At 42.9% G+C, this 24,976-nt stretch overlaps 1 protein-coding gene across 6 annotated transcripts in view; it reads left to right on the forward strand.

The window, feature by feature from the left end:
* The window catches only part of ARHGEF3 (Rho guanine nucleotide exchange factor 3), a 340,374-nt gene that overhangs the window by 146,525 nt on the left and 168,873 nt on the right, over positions 1-24,976 (forward strand). Inside the window, exon 1 of one of the 6 annotated variants that reach the window (XM_007984683.3) lies at positions 500-628. The exons of the other annotated variants lie outside the window; for them this stretch is intronic. Within the exon in view, the coding sequence (XP_007982874.3) occupies positions 578-628 (51 nt within the window). The 5' untranslated portion in view covers positions 500-577. Of the gene's footprint in view, positions 1-499; positions 629-24,976 lie in introns of those variants that run through there. 6 annotated transcript variants of the gene reach the window in all.

The raw sequence follows: 24,976 nt of genomic DNA on the forward strand, positions 1-24,976 counted from the left end.
GGAAGATGCCAGGTTTGCATAAGACAAAAAGAAAAGGATGGGTGTGTAGTTGCTTTTGAACTGCGACTCAGTGTGGGCTCTGTATCCCGGGCACTGATTCTTGGTTAAAGTTCAAGTAGATCATTGATTCCTCTTTGAAGACCCAACACTCTCCTCCCAATGTCCCTTCTCCTAGTGATGCTTTCTTTTCTACTTCACCCTGATGTTTGGGTCTGCAAAGCTGCAGGCAGCACACCCGCTGCAGCCGACGGGATGCTTCACATTGCTTTTGGTGGGGACCCAGTGAGCACAGTTTCTCTCTCACAGGCTGGGGATTGTCAGTCAGAAACTGAACTTCTGGTTTACCTTTGAATGCTCAAAGAGTGCTTTGCAAAAACAGCAATAGTAGGAGAGGTGGGGAGCTCTTGACTGGTGCGGCTCTCAGCCTCTGACACTTGTAACTGATGGCCCCTGTCACTTCCTGTCATGCAGCCCAAGTGGCGGGGAGGAGTTCCTTCAGGGAAACTATGCTCAGCCCTGTTCAGAGAATCCTGTGCACAGGGCTCCACTGCAGTTAGGAGCCAGCGAGTCCAAGTGAATGAGGTCAGAGCGCCCCATGGTGTGGTGCTGCCTCTTTGTCCCTGTGCAGGTAAGCCCCCTGCTGCTGAGCCTGGGATGGGCCGGCTCTCAACTCCCACCCGAGCGAGCCGGGTGGGGGGGCGGTGCCAGGATCTGAGGTGTGGGAGGACACAGTGTTCTTTTTACCTTCCAAGACACTGATCAGAGAAATGCTGTTAAAAGCACCTGGGATGATGGAGCCAGATACCCGCCTCACTTTAGTATGAATCAGAAGAGCACTGTGTGGCTGTGTTTAAGGCCGCAGATGGCTTTGCTTGGTTGCGAGGGTGAGCTGAGTGGCGTGCATAGCTGTCAGGGCCTCCTTTAGCATATGTGATTGGAGGGGAACAAAGGGAAGGGCTTTTCACACTGTGCTCTGCAATGCTACTGTTTTAATTTTTGTAAGAGGATGATTTTGATTAATGGGAAGGAAAAGAGAGAAAAGAAGATGCATCCGCCTTCTGTTTTATTGTTGCTATTTAATCACAAAGTGGATTTCCAAGATCTTCTCTTTTTCTTTGGATTGGAAGATGGCTAAACTAGGTTTTAGAAGTTCATGCTGCTTGAAGCAACTGTTTTGTAGGTTTCCCTAAAGTGATCCTGGTGTTTTTGAGTCTGTTTATTATTGGGAGAATGAAGTCAGATATTATCAGTGGAGACTCAGACCTGATACCATTCTCATTAAGAACATCGTTGTTTGGTTTGGGTTATTTTGGAAAGAGTGTCTGGAAATGTTATGTTTCCATGGGTTGAAGAATGGTTAGGAGCTCTGAAGGTTACTTTCCCTATCCCTTTATTTTTTTTTTGTGGAGGTAGTTGTTAAAGTTTTGGATAAGCCAAAACTGTTCTTTGTTTGTTTGTTTATTTTTGTTTTTTTGAGACAGAATCTTAGTCTGTCATCCAGGCTGGAATACAGTGGTGCAATCACAGCTCACTGCAATCTTGACCGCCTGGGCTCCAGCAGTCCTCTTGCCTCAGCCTCCTGAGTAGCTGGGACTACAGGCATACACCACCATACCCTGCTAATTATTTCATTTTTTTGTGGAGACGTGGGTCTCACTATGTTGCTCAGGATCGTCTTAAACTCTGAGCTCAAGCAATCCTCCTTGAGCTCAAGCTTCAGCCTCCCAAAGTGCTGGGGTCAGAGGCATGAGCCACTGCACCTGGCTTGCCAAAACTGTTTTTTAAAGGCAATGTCCATTGCTTTTTCTATTCTTCTCATCAGAACTATGTTCCTGGGACTGATTTCTGTAACCCTGATTCCAGCTTTTATGTATGACCATTGTGTATGACCATTCTAGACATACATTTTTTTCAAATTTTTTATTGTGGTAAAAATACATCTAACACATAATTTACCATCTTGACTATTTTAAGTAAATAGCTTAGTGGTATTAAGTACATTCATAATGTTGTACAACCATCACCACCATCCATCACCAGAACTCTTTTCACCTTGCAAAACTGAAACTCTCTACCCGTTAAACAATAACTCTCCATTCTTCCCTCCCCCATCCCCTGGGAACCACCCTTCTACTTTCTGTCTCTATGATTTTGATTACTCTAAGTATCTCATATAAGTAGAGTCAAACAGTATTTGTCTTTTTTTGACTGGCTTATTTCCCTTAGCATAATGTCTTCTGGGTGCATTCATGTTGTAATATGTGTCAGAATTCCCTTCCTTTAAGAATATTCTGGTTTAAAAAAAAATTAAATAAAGCAAAATTCAAAATTTAAAAAAAAAAAGAATATTCCATTATTGCATATGGTGGTAATATTGTATGGAGCTCTGAAGGTAACAGAGAAACAAATACTCAATTTCTCTATGAATATATGACACTGTTGCATAATCATATATAGTACATATTTTGCATTTCATTATTACCTCTAATAGTGATTGAAAACTACCCTCTGTATTACAAGGCTGAAAGATTTGAGAGCTGTTTACTGTATGCCCCACATTAAACAGGTGTTTTTTGTCAATTAATATTGTTAAACGGTGACATACCACATTTTGCTTATCCATTCATCCTTGGATGGACCTCGGGTTGCTTTCATGTTTTAGCTGTTGTGGATAATGCTGCTATGAATATGAGTGTACAAATAATCTCTTAAGACCGTGCTTTCAGTTTTTTTCCTGTAAGTTATTGGGGTACAGCTAGTATTTGGTTACATGAGTAAGTTCTTTAGTAGTGATTTGTGAAATTTTGTTGCACCCATCATCCAAGCAGTATATACTGCAACCTATTTGTAGTCTTTTATCCCTCACTGCTCTCTTACCCTTCTCCTCAAGTCCCCAAAGTCCATTGTATCATTCTTACGTCTTTGCGTCCTCATAGCTTAACTCCCACATATCAGTGAGGTCATAACGATGTTTGGTTTTCCATTCCTGAGTCACTTCACTTAGAATAATAGTCTCCAATCTCATCCAGGTTGCTGCAATGCCGTTAATTCATTCCTTCTTATGGCTGAGTAGTAGTCCATTGTGTAAATATACCATAGTTTATTTATCCACTCCTTGATTGATGACTGTTTGGGTATGTTCCATGGTTTTGCAGTTGTGAATTGTGCTGCTATAAACATGCATGTACAAGTATCTTTTTCGTATAATGACTTCTTTTCCTCTGGGTAGATAGCCAGTAGTGGGATTGCTGAATCAAATGGTAGTTCTACTTTTAGTTCTTTAAGGAATCTCGACACTGTTTTCCATAGTAGTTGTACTAGTTTACATTCCCACTACCTGCTTTTTGTTTTTTTGAGTATATACCCAGAAGTAGTATTGCTAGAACATACAGTACTTCTATTTTTAATGTTTTGAGGAACCACCGTACTGTTTTCCACAGTGGCTATTCCATTTTTATTCCCACCTACAGTGCACAAGGGTTCCAGTTTCTCGACATCCTCACCAACACTTCTAATTTTGATTTTTTTTTCAATAGTAGCCATTCTAATAGATGTGAAGTGGTATCACCTTATAGTTTTGATTTGAATTTCTCTGATGATTAGTGATGTTGAGCATCTTTTCATGTGCATTATTGACCATTTGTATGTCTTTTTTGCAGAAATGTCTGTTCAAGTCCTTTGCTCACTTTTGAATTGGGTTGCTTATTTTTTTGTTATTGAGTTTTAGGAGTTCTTTACATATTCTGAATATTAATCTCTTTTCAGTATATTATATGCAAATATATTATCCCATTCTTTGTGTTGCCTTTTTGTTTTGTTACACTGTTTAGACATACTTTTGTTTGTTTGTTTGTTGTTTTTTGTTTTTAAGGAGACAGGGTCTTTCTCTGTTGCCCAGGCTCGAGTGCAGTGGCACAATCATAGCTCATTGCAGCCTTGAACTCCTGGGCTCAAGGGATGCTCCCACCTCAGCCTCCCGAGTAGCTGGGACTACAAGTGTACACCACCATACCCGGCTAATTTTTTAACTTTTTTGTCAAGACCAGGTATTGCAGTGTTGCTCAGACTCATCTTGAACTCCTGGCCGTAAGTGATCCTCTCACGCTGGCCTTCCAAAGTACTAGGATTATAGACATGAGCCACTGCATGCCCCTCAGACGTATATTTTTAATACTTTGATGTGACTGGGGTAACTTCAGCCTTTCCCCATCTCACTCACCTCACTATTTGCTCTCTTGATGAATAATTCTTGAGCCTTTCAAGTATGAAAGTTGACAACATTCAAATGATTGATTACATGTCAGTGATAGTTAATTTAATGTTAATAACGATATAATACGATAACTTACATTTATTAGATGCTTATCTAAACACTTTACTCATATTTGGTCATAAAAGTCTTACAACACTGTAGGGATTGGCTATTATCATTATTCTTATTTTGCAGACAGCAAAAAACTGAGATTTACAGAAGATAAATAATTTGTCTAGGTCACCTGAATGGTTAAGTAGTGGATCAGGTTTCAAACCCAGGAAGAATGGATTCAGAAATGATGTTTTTAGCCATTAAGTGCTATGTGATGACTTTAATGTGGGGTCCTTCCCAGATCTCCTATTGTGTGCAACATCTGCAGTAACACTTTCCTTTCCAATGATTTGGTAAGTTGTCCCATTTTGGTGAATGTTTGCTATGGTCCAGTCAGTGCCTAAGTAAGAGGCACCTATGACAAGTCACTACTTTCTCTGGACTCAGTTTCCCCACTTGTCGAATCAGAGATGTCTCTAAACTCATTTTAGCTCAGATATGAGTCTAAAGTATGCAAGTATCTTGCACAAAAAGTCAAAAATAGTTTTCACATCTGCCCTGTTTCAAAGTCAAATGATTTAATGAATGATTTAATGAATGTGTTTAAGCACCCATTTCCCAAGGATATCAACTAGAACTCAAAATGTAATTGGCTTACTAGCTACTTTAGTCTGCTTATGAACATATATATATATATATATTTTTTTTTTTTTTTTTTCCTTTTAGAGACAGTTTTGCTCTGTCACCCATGCTGGAGTGCAGTGGCATGATCATAGCTCACTGCAGCCTTGACTTCCTGGGCTCAAGTGATCCTCACCCATCAGCCTCTGGAATAGCTCAGACCTTAGTGTGTAAGGGCTTAGCAACAACAGGGCTCTGAAGCACCTATGTCCTGAGGTAAACATGGACATAGTTTGATTTTGTGGAGGGAAGGAAGCAGCATATTCAATGGAAGGTTGAGAATGCATTTTAAAGCCGCTATTCTAGCCATGTTTTTACAGCTTGCCCAGGACGCCAAGTAGGAGCCATGGAAGGGGAAGTTGATTCAAACCAGATCCTAAAAAGGCCTCTCTTGATGGAATACTCAGACGTGTGACTCGGAGCGGGCAAGGTTAGAGTGGTGACCCCAGCTGTTCACTGGGACAGAAACAATGGGTGGCTTTAGGATCTAAATATAGACAAAGTGAATGTCACTTAGGGAAACTCGGGAAACTCACTCCTGATACTGGCCGGGGTGGGCAGTTCTCTTGGGAAGCAGCTCCTGTGTGCCAACCCTTGCTCTGCTAGCCCTCCTTTGCTGAATATCTCTGTCTGTATTCTAGCTTCCCTGCATTCTTTGGGCACCTGCCTCAGCTTGGCAGCCTTGATATAACCCATGACAGATCCTTATTTCCCCGTCTCTCCCTTCCAAGTCTTCCTTGCAGTGCTTACCACCTCTCTCCCTTTCCTCTCACAGACCTCACACAGCCCAGGCGTCCTCATAAACCCCAGGTGTCCTCTCCAGCATATTCCTTGTGGAGCAGGGACAAGAGCACTGGGCTGGGAGTTAGGAGTCTGAGGATCAAGTTCTGGATTTTGCAGTTAACTCTGGGCAATGCTAAACTTCCCCAGTACCAGGTTCTTCAAGCAGAACCAGTAGAGACATAGCTGTCAAGGACTGAGATCCTGGAAGTTGGAGCCTGAAATCAAATCCTCACTGTCACTTACTCTGTGACCTTGTGCAAGTTCCTTACCTCTCTGGGCCTCAGTTTCTTCACCTGCAGGATGAAGATGCTGATAGTACTTGCCTCATAGGGTATCAGGAATTTATAAAATAATATCTGTGAAGCGCTTCAAACAGCGTATCTTGTTTGCTCAAAAATGCTCACTATGATTATGATTGTAATTTTTAGGAAAAAGAGACTTGTAATAGACCAGTGTTTCCCAAATTTCACTTACGTTTTCATATTCACATACCATCGGTACTATTTTTTTTAGTTACTGTATTTATTTAAATTATCTCTTTTTCGTTTTTGTTTTTGGTTTTTTAGGTTTTGGATTTTTTTTTTAGACTTAGGTGCATCCTAAGCAGTAATAGTCCTGAAATCACAGGTTGGAAATGTGTTTCCTAAAACATATTATAATAAATATATGCAGGTCTATTGCATATGGTCTGAGATGATATTATATCACCAGTGGAGTCCACTTTCCGTGCTTTGGGGACTGCAGAACCAGTGGCTCTGAGCATCTGAGGTCCAGGTTGCTGCCTCTAGTGATTTTGGCCGTACTCATCCCATCTTTCCATCAATCAGGCACTGCCTGAGAACCATCTTTGTGCTGGATTCTGCACCGGGTGCCCAGGTGGCCAAAATATGGGTCTTCATAGTCCCTGCTGTCTTCTTTGAATGGGACATTACCAGCCCAGAGAAAATTGGGGAGAGAGGGATGTACACAAAATGACCCAATTTCTGAAACTGCATCTTAAAAGTAAGAAAAGCCAGGGCCAGTCTCCCTGCCTGAAACTTCTGGAGTTGGGTAAGGAGACCGTTTCAGTCAGCGTTTGCTGAGTCACAGCTACCCCAAAACTCAGTGGCAAACAATAACAAACATTTATTCTTATGCTTATAAGTGTGCAGGTTGGCTGGGGTGGTCTGTCCTACGTGGGTTCATTCTGGACAGTGCTACCCACATATATATTCTTCTCTTGTGGAGCAAGCAGAAACACATGATGTCTCTTAAGATGTAGGCTCGGAGTTGGTACACTATCTCTTGCACTTCACAGGATCAAGCCATGGAGGTCAGGAAAAGGCATAAATATTTGCTGAAGAATAAATAGATCTACCACCAAGCTCATCACCGTTTACTTACTGAACCCACATTTACTGAGTGCATATTGTGTGAAGCATTCTGCATGCTGCTGGGAGTGGGGGATGTTAAACATAGTAACAGTAAGTGATGAAGGTGATAAGAACACCTATCCCAAGGCCTGGCATGTATTAGGTCCTAAATGAATATATGATGAATGATGATCTACTGGTACCTCTTAAGTGCTGACTAGTGATGAGTATTTCACTGGGATTATTTCGTCTTATCTTCCCAGCCCTCTTGGGCAGATACAGCAAGCTCAGGTCAGACAAGTGCAAGGCTGTTAAATGCTTATGATCTTCTGATATGAGAAAGGGAGAGTTGATGGAGGCACAGCAGCAGGGAGAGGCCACATGCCATGAGACCATCCCTGATGCGGGGAGAGAGGCAGGCTCTGCACCAGTCAAGCACAGGTTCAAATCCCTTAGGTGTATATTTCCATGAACACTTTGTGGACTGTTTTGGGCACCAACCCTTCAAGCACCCGCACATACTAAGAATTTAGCATGGTGCTTGCTTGGCCTGTCATAGTTTCACTAAATCACCAGCCCTCTGCCTTCCTGAGTTCACATGTGTCTTTGAGTGTTCTCTTTAGAAACCTGCACATAGTTGTGAAAATGTCTGTACAGCCCCCTGGCTCCTGGTGAAGAACTCTGCTCTAATTTTTCACTCCATCCGTTCTCCCTTGTCCTTCTTTCTCTCTTAAGAAACTACTCCAGAAGCGAAGCGGTGTTTTTCTGTGTTTGTATGCCAGTGTCAGGTGCAGGGTATGACTCGTATTAGCTGCCCAATGAGTGTTTTCTAGATGAGTGAGAGAATAAAGATGACAGTGTTGATGATACCTTGTTTGCATGTGCATAGCATCAGGGAATTTTTGAACTGAATGAGATAGAACATGCATGTGCATGTGTCATTATGATAGAATGATTTCTGTTCCTTTGGGTATATATCTAGTAATGGGATTGCTGGGTTGAATGATATTTCTGTTTTAAGGTCTTTCAGGAATCACCACACATTGCATCCAACCCCTTTATTTTCTGGATTGTAAAACTGAGACCGAATTATAAACCTTACCCAAAGGCATACAGCTAATAATAATAATAATAATAATAATAATAATAGCATTATTATTATTATAATTGACATTCCCCCCCAAGCAGATACAATTAGATCTCATTCCCTCAGTACCTTTTCAGAATACAGGGTCCATTCTGATTTGTCAGTTTTATGGATCACATTGCACAACTGAGTTTTCTTGTCCCTCATATCTGAAGCCAAAGACATGGATGACAGAAACATATTCCACATCTCAACTGCAGAACCATTATGGTGTGAGCCCCTTAAGGCAAAGTGCTTGTCACCTCACCTCTTTCTCTGGATCTCCCCTTTCCACTCTGTCCTTCAGTTCTCGCCCAGATCTGTGTATATGGACTGCGGAGGTGGGGACATTTGTGCTGAGGCTGGTCAAGCTGTGGGTGGATGGTGGATTACGGACAGAGCAAGGGAGGAATTTGTTCCTGCAGAGTCCTGGAAATCTTATTTGGAGCTGTTCTTCTATTCTTAGTTTTGAAGGCACTTTGTTCTCTGGTGCATTGTTTTAACAACCACCAGGAAATCAGTCCCCGCTCGGGGTCACTGGTGTCTGCCTGTGGCCACCCAGGTGGGAAGTGTACTGGTTTGTTGCAGGGTTGATCCTTTGTCGTCAGGATCATTGAAGACCTTTCTCATTTTGTTGCCCAGCCTGTCTGCATGGGGCAGGGAAGGGTAAGAAGGAAAAAGATTCCAGTGAGTCTCTTTTTCTTTATAGCAATGATTAACTGTACACTTCTTTTGTTCCTTTAAGTGCAGGGGTACAGGTGTAGGTTTGTTTTATAGGTAAATTTGTGTCATGGGGGTTTGTTCTATCAATTATTTCATCACTAAGGATTAAACCCAATACCCATTAGTTATTCTTCCTGATCCTCCCTGTCCTCCCACCCTCCACCCTCTATGTGTCCCCAGTGTGTGTTGTTCCCCTCTATGTGTCCATGTGTTCTCATCATTTAGCTCCCACTTATAGGTGAGAACATACAGTATTTGGTTTTCTGTTCCTGCATTAGTTTGCTAAGGATAATGGCCTCCAGCTTCATCCATGTTCCTGTAAAACACATGATCTTATTCTTTTTATAGCTGCATAGTATTCCATGATGTATATGTACAACATTTTCTTTATTTAGTCTACTGTTGATGGGCATCTAGGTTGATTCCATGTCTTTGCTATTGTGAATAGTGCTACAACGAACATACATGTGCATGTGTCATTATGATAGAATAATTTAAATTTCTTTGGGTATATATCCAGTAATAGGATTTCTGGGTCAAATGGTATTTCTGTTTTTAGGTCTTTCAGGAATCGCCACACTGATTTCTATAATGTTTGAACTAGTTTACATTCCCACCAAAAGTGTATAAGCAAATAACTACATTTATTTCTATGTAAAAAGAAAGATGCTAAAATCCGGACCTCCACAGCACTGTGCTTTCTGGAGCAGTGTTGTCCAATAGAAGTAGAATGTTAGCCAGGTACCGTGGCTCATGCCTGTAATCTGAACACTTCGGAAGGCTGAGGCAGGTGGATCACCTTAGGTCAGGAGATCGAGACCAGCATGGCTAACATGGTGAAACCCTAACTCTACTAAAAATACAAAATTAGCTGAGCGTGGTGACGCAGGCCTTTAATCCCAGCTACTCGGGAGGCTGAGGCAGGAGAATGGTGTCAACCTGGGAGGCGGAGCTTGCAGTGAGCCCAGATTGCGCCACTGCACTCCAGCCTGGGCAACAGAGCGAGACTCTGTCTAAAAAAAAAAAAAAAAAAGAAGCAGACAACATTAATTTTAACAATATATTTTAACTCAGTGTATCTAAATACTAGCTTCTTTCTTTTCTTTTCTTTTCTTTTCTTTTCTTTTCTTTTCTTTTCTTTTCTCTTCTCTTCTCTTCTCTTCTCTTCTCTTCTTTTCTTTTCTTTTCTTTTCTTTTCTTTCTTTTTTGAAGCAGAATCTCACTCTGTAGCCCAGGCTGGAGGCTCACTGCGACCTCGGCCTCCTGGGTTCAATCAGTTCTCCTGCCTCAGCCTTCTGAGTAGCTGGGATTACAGGTGCCCGCCACCACACCCAGCTAATTTTTGTATTTTCAGTAGAAATGAGGTTTTACCATGTTTGCCAGGCTGGTCTCGAACTCCTGACCCCAGGTGATCCACTCACCTCGGCCTCCCAAAGTGCTAAGATTACAAGCGTGAGCCACTGCACCCAGCCCAAATACTAGCATTTCAACCTGCAATCGCTATAAAAATTATTAAGAAGATGTTTTACATTCTCTTTTTCATACCAAGTCTTCAGTATCCAGTGAATGTTGTATACTTGGAGCACATCTCAATTCAGACTAGACACATTTCAATGTCAGTGACCACATGTGGCTTATGGTAGCCATCGAACGCTGCGGATCCACAGAGCACCAGTAAGTGCTTCTTGTGACGACAGAAATGTTTTCTATCTGCTCTGTCTCATATGGAGGCCACCAGCCACAGGTGGCTATTGAGTACTTGAAATGTGGCTAGTGCAGCTGTGGAGCTGTGTTTTAAATTTTATTTAGTTTTGATTAATTAAAATGTGAATTTAAACATTCACATGTGCCTAGGGGCTCCCATACTGGACTGGGCGCGATGGCTCACGCCTGTAATCCCAGCACTTTGGGAGGCCAAAGTGGGTGGATCACGAGATCAGGAGTTCGAGACCAGCCTGACCAACATGGTGAAACCCCATCTCTACTAAAAATACAAAAAATAACCGTGGTGGTGTGTGCCTGTAATCCCAGCTACTCAGGAGGCTGAGGCAGGAGAAATGCTTGAACCCACGAGGTTGAGGTTGCAGTGAGCAAGATCATACCACTTCACTCCAGCCTGGTGACAGAGCGAGACTCTGTCTCAAAAAAAAAAAAAAAAAAAAGGGAATTTAAACAGTCACATGTACCTAATGGCTCCCATATTGGACAGCACAACTCTAGAGATTTGATCTTATTAGAAAAATATCGATTTAAACTTGACCAGGGTATCATTTCTCACCTACCACATTGGCAGAAATTAGAAAGTTGGATAATGTTGTTCAAGGAGGGGAACAGAACCTTTTATACATGGCCAGTAGGAGTATAAATTAGAGCAGGCTTTATGGAGGCCAGTTGGCAATGTTTAGCAAACTTACAAATACACATTCCCTTAACCCCAACTGTTCTGTTTCTGGATATTAATGCTACAGAGTCTCTTATGCATGTAGGCTGGTTTATGTAGAAGGATATTTGCTGCAGCAGAAGATTGGAAACTACATACATACTCAGTCAATAGGGACTTAAATAAATACATTATTGCACATTTTAAAACTGTAATTTGTATTTTATTTTATTTATTTATTTATTTTTTGAGATGGAGTCTCGCTCTGTTGCCCAGGCTGGAGTGCAGTGGCCGGATCTCGGCTCACTGCAAGCTCCACCTCCCAGGTTTACGCTATTCTCCTGCCTCAGCCTCCCGAGTAGCTGGGACTACAGGCGCCTGCCACCTCGCCCGGCTAGTTTTTTTTTTTTCTTTTTGGATTTTTTAGTAAAGACGGGGTTTCACCATGTTAGCCAGGATGGTCTCAGTCTCCTGACCTCGTGATCTGCCCGTCTTGGCCTCCCAAAGTGCTGGGATTACAGGCTTGAGCCACCGCGCCTGGCCTTAAAACTGTAATTTGCAACTACTGAAAAAAATTGATTATTTGATAGCGTGGAAAGCTTTCCCAAATACAGTGTTAAGCAAGCATAGAGCAGTACTTATAGTGTGTTAGCATTGGATAAAATAGATGATTTGCTTATTTATGTCTAGAGCAGGTGTGGAAGAATGCAATGTCTGGGATGTGAGAGAGGTAGACATCATCATATGGTGCCTATACCCTTTTGGAATTTAATCCTGTGCATTTGTATATTACCTATTCAAAAAATGAATACCTAAAAAACAAAAAGAGAAAACTTTAAGGGAAGGGTGAATCAGAGAAGGCTTCCTAGAGAAAGTGACCTTTGGACTGGATTGTAAAAGATGCATAGGAGTCCTTCAGGCAGTAGGAAGGCTGAGGCTCAACGGTATGAATGAGTGGGATGGGTTTAGTCATCTACATGTACCCAGCAGTGGCAGAGTATTCGGTGTATAAAAGAGCATAGTAATGGAGTTTGGACATATATGACTAGCCAGATGGGAGAGGTTTTGTGAGTAGAGTTTGGATTTAACTCTGAACCAGAGGAGCCAGAGATGGTTTGAAGGAAATGGGAAGTAACATGCTGGTATTGATATGAATGACAGCTTTGGTGGAGTGGTGAAGTGGCCTGAAAGAGTGGTTCTCAAAGTGTGATCTGAGGAGCCCTAGGAGTCCCCAAGGCCTAGAAGGTACTGACAACATAAATACAAAACAGACGTTCTTTGTATGTGTCGACCAAAATAACAAATCATAGCAGCTTTATTGTGAAATCCAGCTGTCTTCTGTGCAACCAAACATTATAGTCAAAACATAAAACAATATGACTCTTATTTTTTTGAAAATATAGTTAATTTTTAGTAAAATGTGGTAATTAGATTAGCAAGTAATATGTTTATTTTTAAAAGAATAAATATTTTAAAAATTTCTCAGTTTTGGCTGGACACGGTGGCTCATGCCTGTAATCTCAGCACTTTGGGAGGCCAAGGTGGGAAGATCACTTGAGCCCAGGAGTTTGAGACCATCCTGTCAACATAGCGAGACTCCATCTCTACAAATAATTTTTTAAAAGGCTGGGTGCAGTGGCTTATGCCTGTAATCCCAACACTTTGGGGGCCAAAGTGGGAGGACTGCCTGAGCCCAGGAGTTTGAGACCAACCTGGGCCACCTGTCAAAACCTCATTCATCTCTACCAAAAAAAATACAAAAGTTAGCTGGGCGTGGTGGCACATGCCTGTGTTCCCAGCTACTTGGGAGGCTGAGGTGGGAGGATAGCTTAAGCTGGGGAAGCAGAGGTTACAGTGAGCTGAGATTGCAACACTGCACCCCAGCCTGGGTAATAGAGCTAGACTCTGTCTCAAAAAATACATGCATGGTAGCATGTACCTGGTTCCAACTACTTGGAATGGTAGCATGGTACTTGGAATGGTACTCATGCATGGTAGCATGTACCTGGTTCCAGCTACTTGGGAGGCTGAGGCAGGAGGATTGCCTGAGCCAAGGAAGTCGAGGCTGCAGTGATCCGTGATCATGCCACTGCACTCCAGCCTGGGTGAGAAAGTGAGACCTTGTCTCAAAAAAAATCTGTTTTATTTTCTAATACGGTACACCGTATCTATCAATACAAATTTATTTATCAATACAAACTAACCTAAACAAAAGCTCACTGGGGCCCTCACTAATTTTTGAAAGTATAAAAGCATCTTGAAATTTAAAAAAAAAACAAACCAGGAACCACTGACCTAGAAGCAGGCAGGCCCTGTGTGTTTATAATTCTGGTTGGATTGAAATAAACTACAGGGAAACAAATGCAGCTATCCAAACAAGGGTCAGGCAGGAGATGAGCTAGCAGGGCTGCAGCTGATGTACACTTTACATATCCAAGTGCAGCAGTAGGGTATGGGTGGTGTCTGTTAAAGAAGGAGCTTAGCTGATGGATTGGTTTTGACTGATGAGAATGTTGGTGCATGTCCTATATTTCATTTTACCACTGGTGGATGCTTCTGTTATTTCCAGTCGTTTGCTGTGATAAACATCCTGGACCTGTCTGCAAGTGCCCTTGGGCAAGACATACTCTAGAGTATCTCTCTAAAAGTGGAACACTGAGCAGTAAGATGTTCACATTTTCAGCATGCCTGGAAGTTGTCAAGTTGCTCTCCAATCTGTGACTCTCCCTCCAGCCTTGTATGAGAGCCCTGATGTCTCCAAACCTTCATATTATCAGACTTTTCAATTTTGCCAATCCCAGAGTGTGAAATAGCATCTTGTTTTAATCCCTCTCCCACCATCACTCCTACCTCCATTCTGTACCTTGGAGCATAACTGAATTGTAGGCAATTCAGCAGAAATCTTTGTCACCAGGAAACTTGGGTTCATTCTCTCTCTCTCTCTCTCTCTCTCTCTCTCTCTCTCTCTCTGTCTCTCTCTCTCTGTGTGTGTGTGTGTGTGTGTGTGTGTGTGTGTATGTTGAGAGAGGGGATACACAAAAGCAAATTCTGTATTCTGGTTGCCTAGGTGAGGAAGGAGGAAAAAACTAGGACACTGTTCTTTATTTTAGACAGAAATTGCCCAGTCAGTTGTTATTGTTCTTGTGGTGTTTGCTGTCATTTGGGGCTACTTGGGTCCTCAGTGAAGGAGGAGAAATCAGGCCTCTCTCCGATGCCTGACCTGGGTTGGTGTTTGGGGTAAGGCCCATTCTGAGGCATTAAGCTGAGACCTAAGGCTTTGGGCACACAAGTGTAGTGTGAGAGTATAAGACTCCTTCTGGTCTGCTCACATGTCCTTACCTGGGTCAGGCCTTCTTGCAGGCCTGAAGCCAGGGCCAGCTTCACCGGCCTGCAACCTGGGCAGGCACACGGGGTCCTCATTCAGAAGGGCCATGTGCCTGGTTCAGTGCTCTACTATAGTCATCTGGAAACTCAGTACTTTTTGGACAAAGGGCCCCATATTTTTACTTTGTGTCAGGTCCTGCAAATTATATAGCTAGTCCTGCCTTAAGTATCTTTGTGTCTCTCAGACTAAAAAGGATATAGGGAGAGGGGTGCAGTCCTGTGGGTGGCCCTGTTCTCTCCGCTCTGTGCAGGACCTGCATCCCACTGTGAGCTGCAAAGCTCTCTCTCTTTTTTTTTTTTTTTTGAGACGGAGTCTCGCTCTGCTGCCCGGGCTGGAGTGCAGTGGCACGATCCCGGCTCACTGCAAGCTCCGCCTCCTGGGTTCACGCCATTCTCCTGCCTCAGCCTCCCGAGTAGCTGGGACTACAGGTGCCCGCCATCACGCCTAGTTAATTTTTTGTGTTTTTAGTAGAGACGGGGTTTCACTGTGTTAGCCAGGGTGGTCTCGATCTCCTGACCTCGTGATCCGCCCGCCTCGGCCTCCCAATGCAAAGCTCTTTTGAATGAAACACTCATTTCCTCATTTCATGCATTTCTTTTCTTTTTTTTTTTAAATCAATCAATCAATCAATCAATCTCCATCCATCCCTCCACACACACACACATGAGATCCTCATTACTCATGATTTCATATTTGTAAGTTTGCCTACTCTCTAAAATCTATTTCTAACCCCAGAATTAATACTCATGGCACTTGTGCAGTCACTCACAGACACATGCAGAGCAGCAAAATGTTTGAGTCCCCATAGCACATTGCCAGCAGAAGATGAACAAGGTGATACACTGCTTTCTTGTTCTAGCTCCCATACTGTAAATAAGTATCCTCTTTGTGGTCTGTTTAGTGCCATGTTGTTCACATTGTATTTTTTGCTGGTGATTTCAGTGTGTAAGAAGGTTCTCAAGTACAGTGCTGAAATGCTGTCTAGTATTTCTAAGCACAAGAGGGCTATGATGTGCCTTTGGAGAAAATACATGTATTAGATAAGATTCATTCAAGCTTGAGTTATGGTGTCCTTAGCCATGAGTTCAATGCCAATGAATCAACAATATGCATTAAATAAGGTGTCGTTAAGCAGAAATACACATAAAACTAGGTTATATATTGACAAAAATATTGTAACCATGCGTGGGCAACATAGCAAGACCTCATCTCTACTAGAAATAAAAATAAAAAAATTAGTGGGACATGGTGGTGCGTGCCTATAGTCCCAGCTACTCGGGAAGCTGAGGAGGGAGGATCACTTGAGCCCAGGAGATTGAGGCTACAGTGAGCAGTGAGTGTGCCACTGCACTCCAGCCTGGGCAACAGAGTGAGACCCTGTCTCAAAAAAAGAAAAAAATTACAACCAGAGGCTCACAGAAACTTAGCCCTGTATTCCCCGGAGCAATGGTTTAGTATTTATTAACTCAGTGTTCACGATGACTTAATAGAACATACTACTATGAATAATGAGAGTCAGCTGAATAATGAGAGTCACACACAGTATGTATGTATGTCTTTGCCACTCTCTTGTTCACTCTCCATTTTGCCCTCTCTTTCTTCTAATCTCTTGCATTTTTGGTTCACTCTCATTTGTCAGTGGTCCTTCTGACATTAGCCTTGGGCCGTCAAGGGCACCAACCTTTATTCATTTATCCATGCATTTAATACACATTTGTGGATCACCTTTTGCCATGCACTCGTCTATGTTGGAACCTGAACACAGACCTTATGTTTCAAAAACATTGTTTATGCATAGGGTTATTATAATTGGTGATGATTTTGAGACAGATTGAGAGTCTCATGCTTATTTCTGGAAAGCGTTTCCCAATCTCTGCCATTCTCATTACCCACTTTCCTCCCCCACCCAAAAACCTCTTTGGCCACATACTGTCATAAATGTATAAAATGTTAGGAGAAAACTTTAAAGGGCACCTGGTCCAACTCCCTCAGTTTACAGATAATGAAACTGAGATCCAGAGAGGGAAAGTGAAATGCCTGAAGTCACAAAGCTAGTCCAATGGCCTTTAAAAAGCAGGTGACAACCCAGGTAATAATAGTTCCCAGTTGCTCTACTTTATTACTTATACATTGGGTAAGAAAAAGATAACATCGATTGTGATCTGGTCACTTCTGATTAAAAGCATAAAACAGATTTCTAGAAATCGTGTACATTGTAATAAAGCTGGAGAAAGTGTATAAATGGAAGTAGAAAAATATCTAGATATAACCGTTGTTGTTTCAAGACAGGATCTTGCTCTGTCGCCCAGGCTGGAGTGCAGTGGTGTGATCACGGCTCACTGCAGCCTTGACTTCCTAGGCTCAGTCAGTCCTCCTGCCTCAGCCTCTGGAGTAGCTAGGACTATGGTGCGGGCAACCATGCCTGGCAAATTTATATATTTATATATACATATTTTTTTGTAGAGGTGGGGTTCCGCCATGTTGCCTGGGCTGGTTTTAAACTATGGCTGGTTTCAAGGGATCCTTCTGCCTTGGCCTCCCAAAGTGATGGGATTACAGGTGTGACCCACCACACCCCGCCAACTGTTTTTTTTGTTTGTTTGTTTGTTTTGTTTTTTGTTTTACAAAAATATTTCTTATCTGCAATCAAGGTATCTAGATGTTTCCAATATAGAGGGTGTTTTTTCTCACTTGGGTGATACTCATGATCCAAATACCTGTTGTTATAACACATCCAAAAGCGGGTATCACTGGGTCCTAACAATATGTAACATACATTTGCAAGCCAGGACTGTGACAACAAAGGGAGTTGGGAGTGGGGGCCTCTGCTACAAAGCCAGCCAGGAAACAGATCCATCAGCCTTCACTTCCTGTTCACTCCCCAAACCTAGCCTCCACTCTCTCCCCTCCCAAAAAGGGGAAGGAAGAAGGTTAGGTAAAGATAACGTGCCCATCCTCAAACAAAGGATGGCGAACGCTTTTGGGTCGCCCAAGCACTCCCATTTCCTGTGGCTAAAGTTAGACCTATTAGATATGAATTTCATTTTTAATCCATGACTGGGCAGACAGAGGGTTACAGTGCCAGGAGTGGTTCACATCTTCTCCAAAAAGGAGGGGAAAAGGAGGAGTCCCTTTTCAGTCATCTCAGGGCACAGGGTAACAGAGAGTTGCTTTTTCTGTACTTGTCACAGCAGCAAAATGCATGGGACAGTTACTCTGTGTGACAATTAAGAGAGGGAGCTTCCACAAAGTGTTTCCTAAGTCCCACTCATTTGTGAATCACCTTTGACTATAACCCTTAATGCTGAAAAAGTCTTCTTAATTTTCTGTAAAACAACGTATTTTTTCTTTCATATTTATATTTAATGGAAAGTTTATATTACTATGATGAACAGAAAACCAGTATGCTTGCCGTAAATAGATGATAAGTATCCAAATAAATAAATATGCACAAACCAATGTAAAAAAATTCTAGCTAGGTGCTATTGTCTGAGCCTCTTTGTACGTAGAAGAGAAAGATTGGGCATGGTAAACGTTAGGGGAGTATTCAAGGTGAAGTATCCTCAATTTGAGCATTTCTCTTTGAGGGATTTAGGACGGACAATGAATTGACAAAGTAATAACTTTCTTGTTATGTGATCTGATGCTGGGTAAAGAACACTGTAACTGATTCTCCCGGCGCCCCACCCATATGGCCGAGGCCACTTCAGATGCCATCTGCAGGGCCTCCTGTCCACACCTTTGACTTTCTATGTCCTTCTACCTGGTAGGGTTTCTAGCCAGGGAAGCTAACATCCTGAGGAGCCCCGCTCCATCAATGAGGGGAGGAGTTGGTAGATTGAAAGTCCCACCTCCTCACCCCTTGTTGGAGAATTATAAGGGGTGTTTTTTGTTGTTGTTGTTGTTTGTTTTTGAGACAGAGTCTCGCTCTGTCGCCAGGCTGGAGTGCAGTGGCAAAATCTTGGATCACTGCAACCTCCACCTCCCGGGTTCAAGCCATTCTCCTGCCTCAGCCTCCTGAGTAGCTGGGACTACAGGCGTGCACCACCACACCCAGCTAATTTTTGTACTTTTATTAGAGACGGGGTTTCACCATGTTAGCCAGGATGGTCTTGATCTCTTGACCTCATGATCCACCCACCTCAGCCTCCCAAAGTGCTGGGATTACAGGCGTGAGCCACCGCACCTGGCCATGAGGTGTGTTTTGTACGCTCTCTCAGGGGGTCCCCAGTGGGTTGAATGCCGGCTGCCCACAGCTGTAACCTGATGTCTCCATACTCTTTACTGGCTTCCCTCCTTTTCCCTGTCTCATTTTCCCACTCCCCACCAGTTCTTCCAGGGATCACCCCAGAAGAAAACAGCTGATAGCTACATCTTTGCCCCAGGATCTGCTTTAGGGGAACTCCAAACTAACAGCAGGTAAACATAAAAGAAAGAAAGAAGGCTTATTAAAGAAAGAAGACTGGCTGGGCGCGGTGCCTCACGCCTGTAATCTCAGCACTTTAGGAGGCCGAGGCGGGTGGATCACCTGAGGTCAGGAGTTCGAGACCAGCCTGGCCAACATGGTGAAACCCCCTCTCCACTAAAAATACAAAAATCAACCAGTGTGGTGGCACATGCCTGTACTCCCAGTTACTCAGGAGGCTGAGGCAGTGGAGGTTTCAGTGAGCTGAGACTGTGCTGCTGCACTCCAATCTGGGTGACAGAGTGGGAATCTATCTCATAAATAAATAAATAAAACATACCTAAAAATGTTTTTTAAAATAGATACAGGCCAGGCATGGTGGTTCATGCCTATAATTCCAACACTTTGGGAGGCTGAGGCAGGAGGATTGCTTGAGCCCAGGAGTTCAAGACCAGCCTGGGCAACAAAATGAGACCCAGTCTCTACAAAAAATACAAAACTTAGCAGGGTGTGGTGGTGTACACCTGTAGACCCAGCTACTTGGGAGGCCAAGGTGGGAGGATCAGTTGGACCCAGAGATCAAGGCTTCAGTGATCTATGATGGCACCACTGCACTCCAGCATGAGTGACAGAACTGAGACACAGTCCCAAAAATAAAAAATACATAAATAAATAAAAATAGGGCCGGCCACGGTGGCTCATGCCTGTAATCCCAGCACTTTGGGAGGTCAAGGTGGGCAGATCACGAGGTCAAGAGATCGAGACCATCCTGGCTAACACGGTGAAACCCCATCTCTACTAAAAATACAAAAATTAGCCGGGCATGGTGGCGGGCGCCTGTAGTCCCAGCTACTCAGGAGGCTGAGGCAGGAGAATCGCTTGAACCCAGGAGGTGGAGGTTGCAGTGAGCCAAGATCGCACTACTGCACTCCAGCCTGGTGACAGAGTGAGACTCTGTCTCAAAAAAAAAAAAACAAAACAAAAAAAAAAAACAGATACATATAAATAGATTGGAAATGAAAGCATCAGAATGAGTTCATGGTTATATATATATATATATATATATATATATGCATGTTTTTTCCTTGTATCTACTGAGAGGGCCTAGAAGCAGTGGCACTCCTGTAACAAAAACATACCTACTGCCCAGATCTATGCTTCTAAATACTCCTCCACTAAAGGGAACCAGAGTTCCTTGGAGAAAAGGCTGGTTCCAGGGCTGGGGCAGGGAGAATATAGGAAGATCTCGGAACATCTTTTTGTATCAAAAAGTAATGAAGTGCCCTAAGAATGATGGGCATGTGAACAAGCTGGACACAGGCCCCAGGTTGTAGGGCTCTCCCTAGCCAAGTCTGGGACAATCTGAGCATCAAAATGAAAAATGATAGTAACGGATCATAACCCACTAAATAAAATAGGAATCCATGAGCCCACATGGATGTAAATAATAAATAAACGGTGGAGAATGGAAAGCTGTTCCCTCCAGTAGAAGAATAACTTATAAACATTGAAGAGATGATAGAGTTGAAAAATCATCAGTGGACACTAAAACTAGTGTGTTAACATTTCATGAGAAAGAAGACACTTCCATATTTTCCATTTGCTGGTTACTTAAAAACAAAAAAATAGTAACTTTCCAGTGGAGAAATTTAGAAGATGCCACCTCAACTAAATAGCATAAGCTAATGTCACCAGTATTGGGTCAAATCAATGCCACATGTCTTCTGAGGTGATGTGCTCAGGAAGACACTATGTCGTCCCTTCTGTCATATTCCTGTGAAAAACACACCACATGAAAAAAAATTCTCTTACTACTGTAGACATGTTTTAAATGTATAACCTGAATCTACTCATGAAAAAACATCTAGTAAACCTTCAGGTAGGGAAATCATACAACATAACTGGCCTGTCGTCTTCAAAATCATTAAAATCAAGAAACACAAACAAAGCCTGGGGAACTGTTCCAGATTCGAGGAGACTCAAGAACATGTGGCAGTAAATGCAATGCAGGGCCTTGAACTGGATTCTGAACCAGGAAAACCAATAGCTATGAAATATTTTATTGGGATAGTTGGCACCTTTTAAAAAAAGTGGTGAATGGGTTGATATATTTTGTCAATGTTGTTTCCTGCTTTTGATAATAATTATCCTGTGTAAGAGGATGCCCTTATTCATAGGACATACACACTGAAGTATTTAAGGTCTAAAGGGACATAATGTCTGCAACTCATTCTCAAATAATTAGGAAGAAAAATATTTTATATTCATATATATAGGAAGAGAGAGAGAGAGGGAGCAAATGAGGTCAGCGGTAGGCAGCCATGACTCTGAGTAAAGGATTTTCAGGAGTATCTTATTCTGGACTTGCAAACTTTTCTATAAATTTGAAACTATATCAAAATAAACTTGCCAAAAATAAAATAAATAAATAAACTGCACACTCTGCCCTCCCCAAGAAAAAGGCCTGTGTTCCTTTGTTCCTCTTCAGGGAATCTAATATCCTCTCACCACACAACTCCAGGGGCATCAGGCCATTCGTGCTGCCGGCAGCTCTGCAGGAACTGCCAAACCCCTGTGCCTACAGGCCCTCATGCTGAGGCACAATTCCTGAGGCCCAAGAAGATAATTGCAGAATTATTTAATCAAAAGTAGGTCTCTTCCAAACAAAACTGGAAACTCTCCCAAGAGGCTGGCCGTTTATCCTTAAAGATGCTGCTTTCTCTCAGTAGGAAAGAAACAACTGTAAGGAAAGTAACTGCATAATAATGAATACTCTTTCCCTCAGAACAATGGACCTGAATGGCCTGTAATCCCAGCACTTTGGGAGGCAGAGGCAGGTGGATCATGAGATCAGGAGATCAAGACCATCCTGGCTACCACAGTGAAACGCCATCTTTACTAAAAGTACAAAAAATTAGCCGGGCGAGGTGGTGGGCACCTGTAGTCCCAGCTACTCAGGAGGCTGAGGCAGGAGAATGGCATGAACCCCGGAGGTGGAGCTTGCAGTGAGCTGAGATCGCGCCACTGCACTCCAGCCTGGGCGACGGAGTGAGACTCTGTCTCAAAAAAAAAAAAAAAAAAAAAATGGACCTGGATATGAATATGCCAACACAGCCTCTTTCTGTATCTCCTCACTGGAGGCAACTGGAGCCTCGCGAACCACCATGGACCATTCCTGTGACAGAGGCTCCTCTCTCTGCCCAGCTAGAGCTCATTCAGCACAGGGGAGGCCACCAGTCATTCCGAGTAATCATGACTAACTCAGGAATAATGCTCTTGGCGATGGTCTGTAGAGAATCCGTCAGAACAATAACGTGAAAGCCAGTTCCCATTTCTGATGCAGCGTCTGGAAAGAAGTCAGCTGTGATTAGAGGGACATTTTCCTCCCACAGCTGTCTTTGAAAGTGGAGGAGGGGTTCACCACAACCCCAAATTACAGGGAGGGAGGTAGGGGGCCCCTAAACACTAGGGACATGCAGGTATTCAGGGCTTGCCTTCTTTAGTGACACTGTCATGTTCTGTCAAGTTCTGAGTAAAAAGCAAACGTTGTGGTGAGCCACAAATGGGCTGCAGGAATGGGGGAAAGTACTTTGGGCTAAATTTTCTAATCCAGAATCTTTGCTTCAAAGTTCATCCCAATCACTTTTATCCTGAAGTCTGAAATGGAGACCTGGCTTTTGCAGAATCAAAGCATGTTTATCCAGCATTTAATCCATTTCCCAGGAAATCAGTGTTTTACCGAGAGTAGAATTCTTTTTTAGGACTTTCCTGGACATTTCTAAGGCTTAACCCAGCACACAGAGAATGTTCAACACCTGCTATATGTGAACAAATGAACCCATTTGCCCATAAAATAGCAAATCCATAGAATTTCTTTTTTTTTTTTCTTTTTTATAATTAAAAAAGAGGGAGAGAGAGTCTTGCCATGTCACCTAAACTGGTCTCAAACTCCTGGGTTCAAGCAGTCCTCCCAGCCTGGCCTCCCAAAGTGCTGAGATTACAGGCTTGAGCCACAACGCCTGGCCTAAAATTTCTTTTCAAGAGAACGAAAATGCCAAGAAATACTGTATAAAATATCATTTTTTATTCTGGGGCCCACAATATTTCTGAATTTTGACAATAGAAACACAGGAACAGTAGGATACTCAGATAAATTAATTTTACTATTTAGTTTCATTCATTCAACAATATTTTATTAAGCACCTGCCATGTGTCAGACACTGTGCAAATGCTGTAGATAGATTGGTTAACAAAAGAGACGCAGTGTCTGTTCTCAGGAAGAACACAGTTGAGTGGACCCAGGTGATTCCAATGTGCAAGACTGAGATCATACCTCAGAGTTGTCCCACCAAACTGTCAGAAGCTGGGTTATTTATCTGCCAGCCCCAGTCCCTCACAGATTGAAAGCTGATCCCAGTGGCATTAACTCTCCAGCATTTCTGACCTGTGGAAAGCTGATTTGTGTGCTTTCCACACGGTGTGCAGGGAAATGGTGATTGCCCAGGGGTTGTCAGCCTGCTGTATCTGCTATACGAGTGACCAGTTCTGATACTCTTAGAGCAGCCTTAGTCAAGTCATTTAAACTCTTTAAGTCTCAGTTTCTTTATATGTAATAATTTCTTTGTACTGTAAGGATTGGTTATAATACATGTAAAGCACCCAGCAAGGCAGTAGATTCTTTTTTTTTTTTTGAGACAGAGTCTTGCTCTGTCACCCAGGCTGGAGTGCAGTGGCGCAATCTCGGCTCACTGCAACCCCTGCCTCTCAGGTTCAAGTAATTCTCCTGCCTCAGCCTCCTGAGTAGCTGGGACTACAGGGGCACGCCACCATGCCTGGCTAATTTTTGTATTTTTAGTAGAGATGGAGTTTCACCATGTTGGCCAGGCTGGTCTTGAACTCCTGACCTCAGGTGATCCGCCCATCTCAAACTCCCAAAGTGCTGAGATTACAGACATGAGCCACTGTGCCCTGCTGGCAGTGGATTCTTAATAGACAGTTGTTACAAATCCCAGCAAAGGGGCTGGGCATGGTGGTTCATGCCTGTAATCCCGGCACTTTGGCAGGCCAAGGGAGGAGGATCACTTGAGCCCAGGAGTTCAAGACCAGCCTGGGCAACAAAGACAGACCCCCATCTCTACAAAACAATAAAATAATTAGCTAGGCATAGTGCACATGCCTGTAATCCTAGCTACTTGGGAGGCTAAGGTGGGAGGATCCCTTGAGCTCAGGAGTTAAAGGCTGCAGTGAGCTGTGATCATGTCACTGCACTCCAGCCTGGGTGACAGAGTGAGACCCTGTCTCTAAATAAAATAAAATGAAATAAAATAAAATAAAATAAAAAATCCTAGCAAAGGGAAAGGACTACCTTAAGCAGCCAGAATATACAATAAAGAAATGGAATTTTGGCAACTGAAGTTGTGAGTTCTCATATGGTAGACAACACCAAATGGTTGTACAAGGGAACCTTCTGTTTATTTAAAGGAATGTCCTTTAGAGGACAGCTTGACAAAAGCAGCCCATTTCTCTAGCATTTTTCGTCTCTGCTTTGTGCGGCAAATTGCCCCAAGGGGTAGATGTTCCAGACACCAGTGATTGAAAGGGAGCCTTGCGCCCTGCTCTCCGTAGGGTTAAAGGCCTGCCTGTTGGCATTTGGGGAACTGCTCATGAACCCATGGGGTGTTGTGGCTGATAAGACATCACCAGCACTAGGAGCATTTCTAGGTAGAAGAAAGCAGGAACACAAGCCAAGTGAGTGAAAAACTGGCAATTCTCTTTGTAAATTCAGGTTCCCAGTATTATTGTGGATGATGAGCACTTTGAATTTGAATTATGCAG

Source organism: Chlorocebus sabaeus, chromosome 22, assembly GCF_047675955.1.
Source record: "Chlorocebus sabaeus isolate Y175 chromosome 22, mChlSab1.0.hap1, whole genome shotgun sequence".
NCBI lineage: Eukaryota > Metazoa > Chordata > Mammalia > Primates > Cercopithecidae > Chlorocebus > Chlorocebus sabaeus.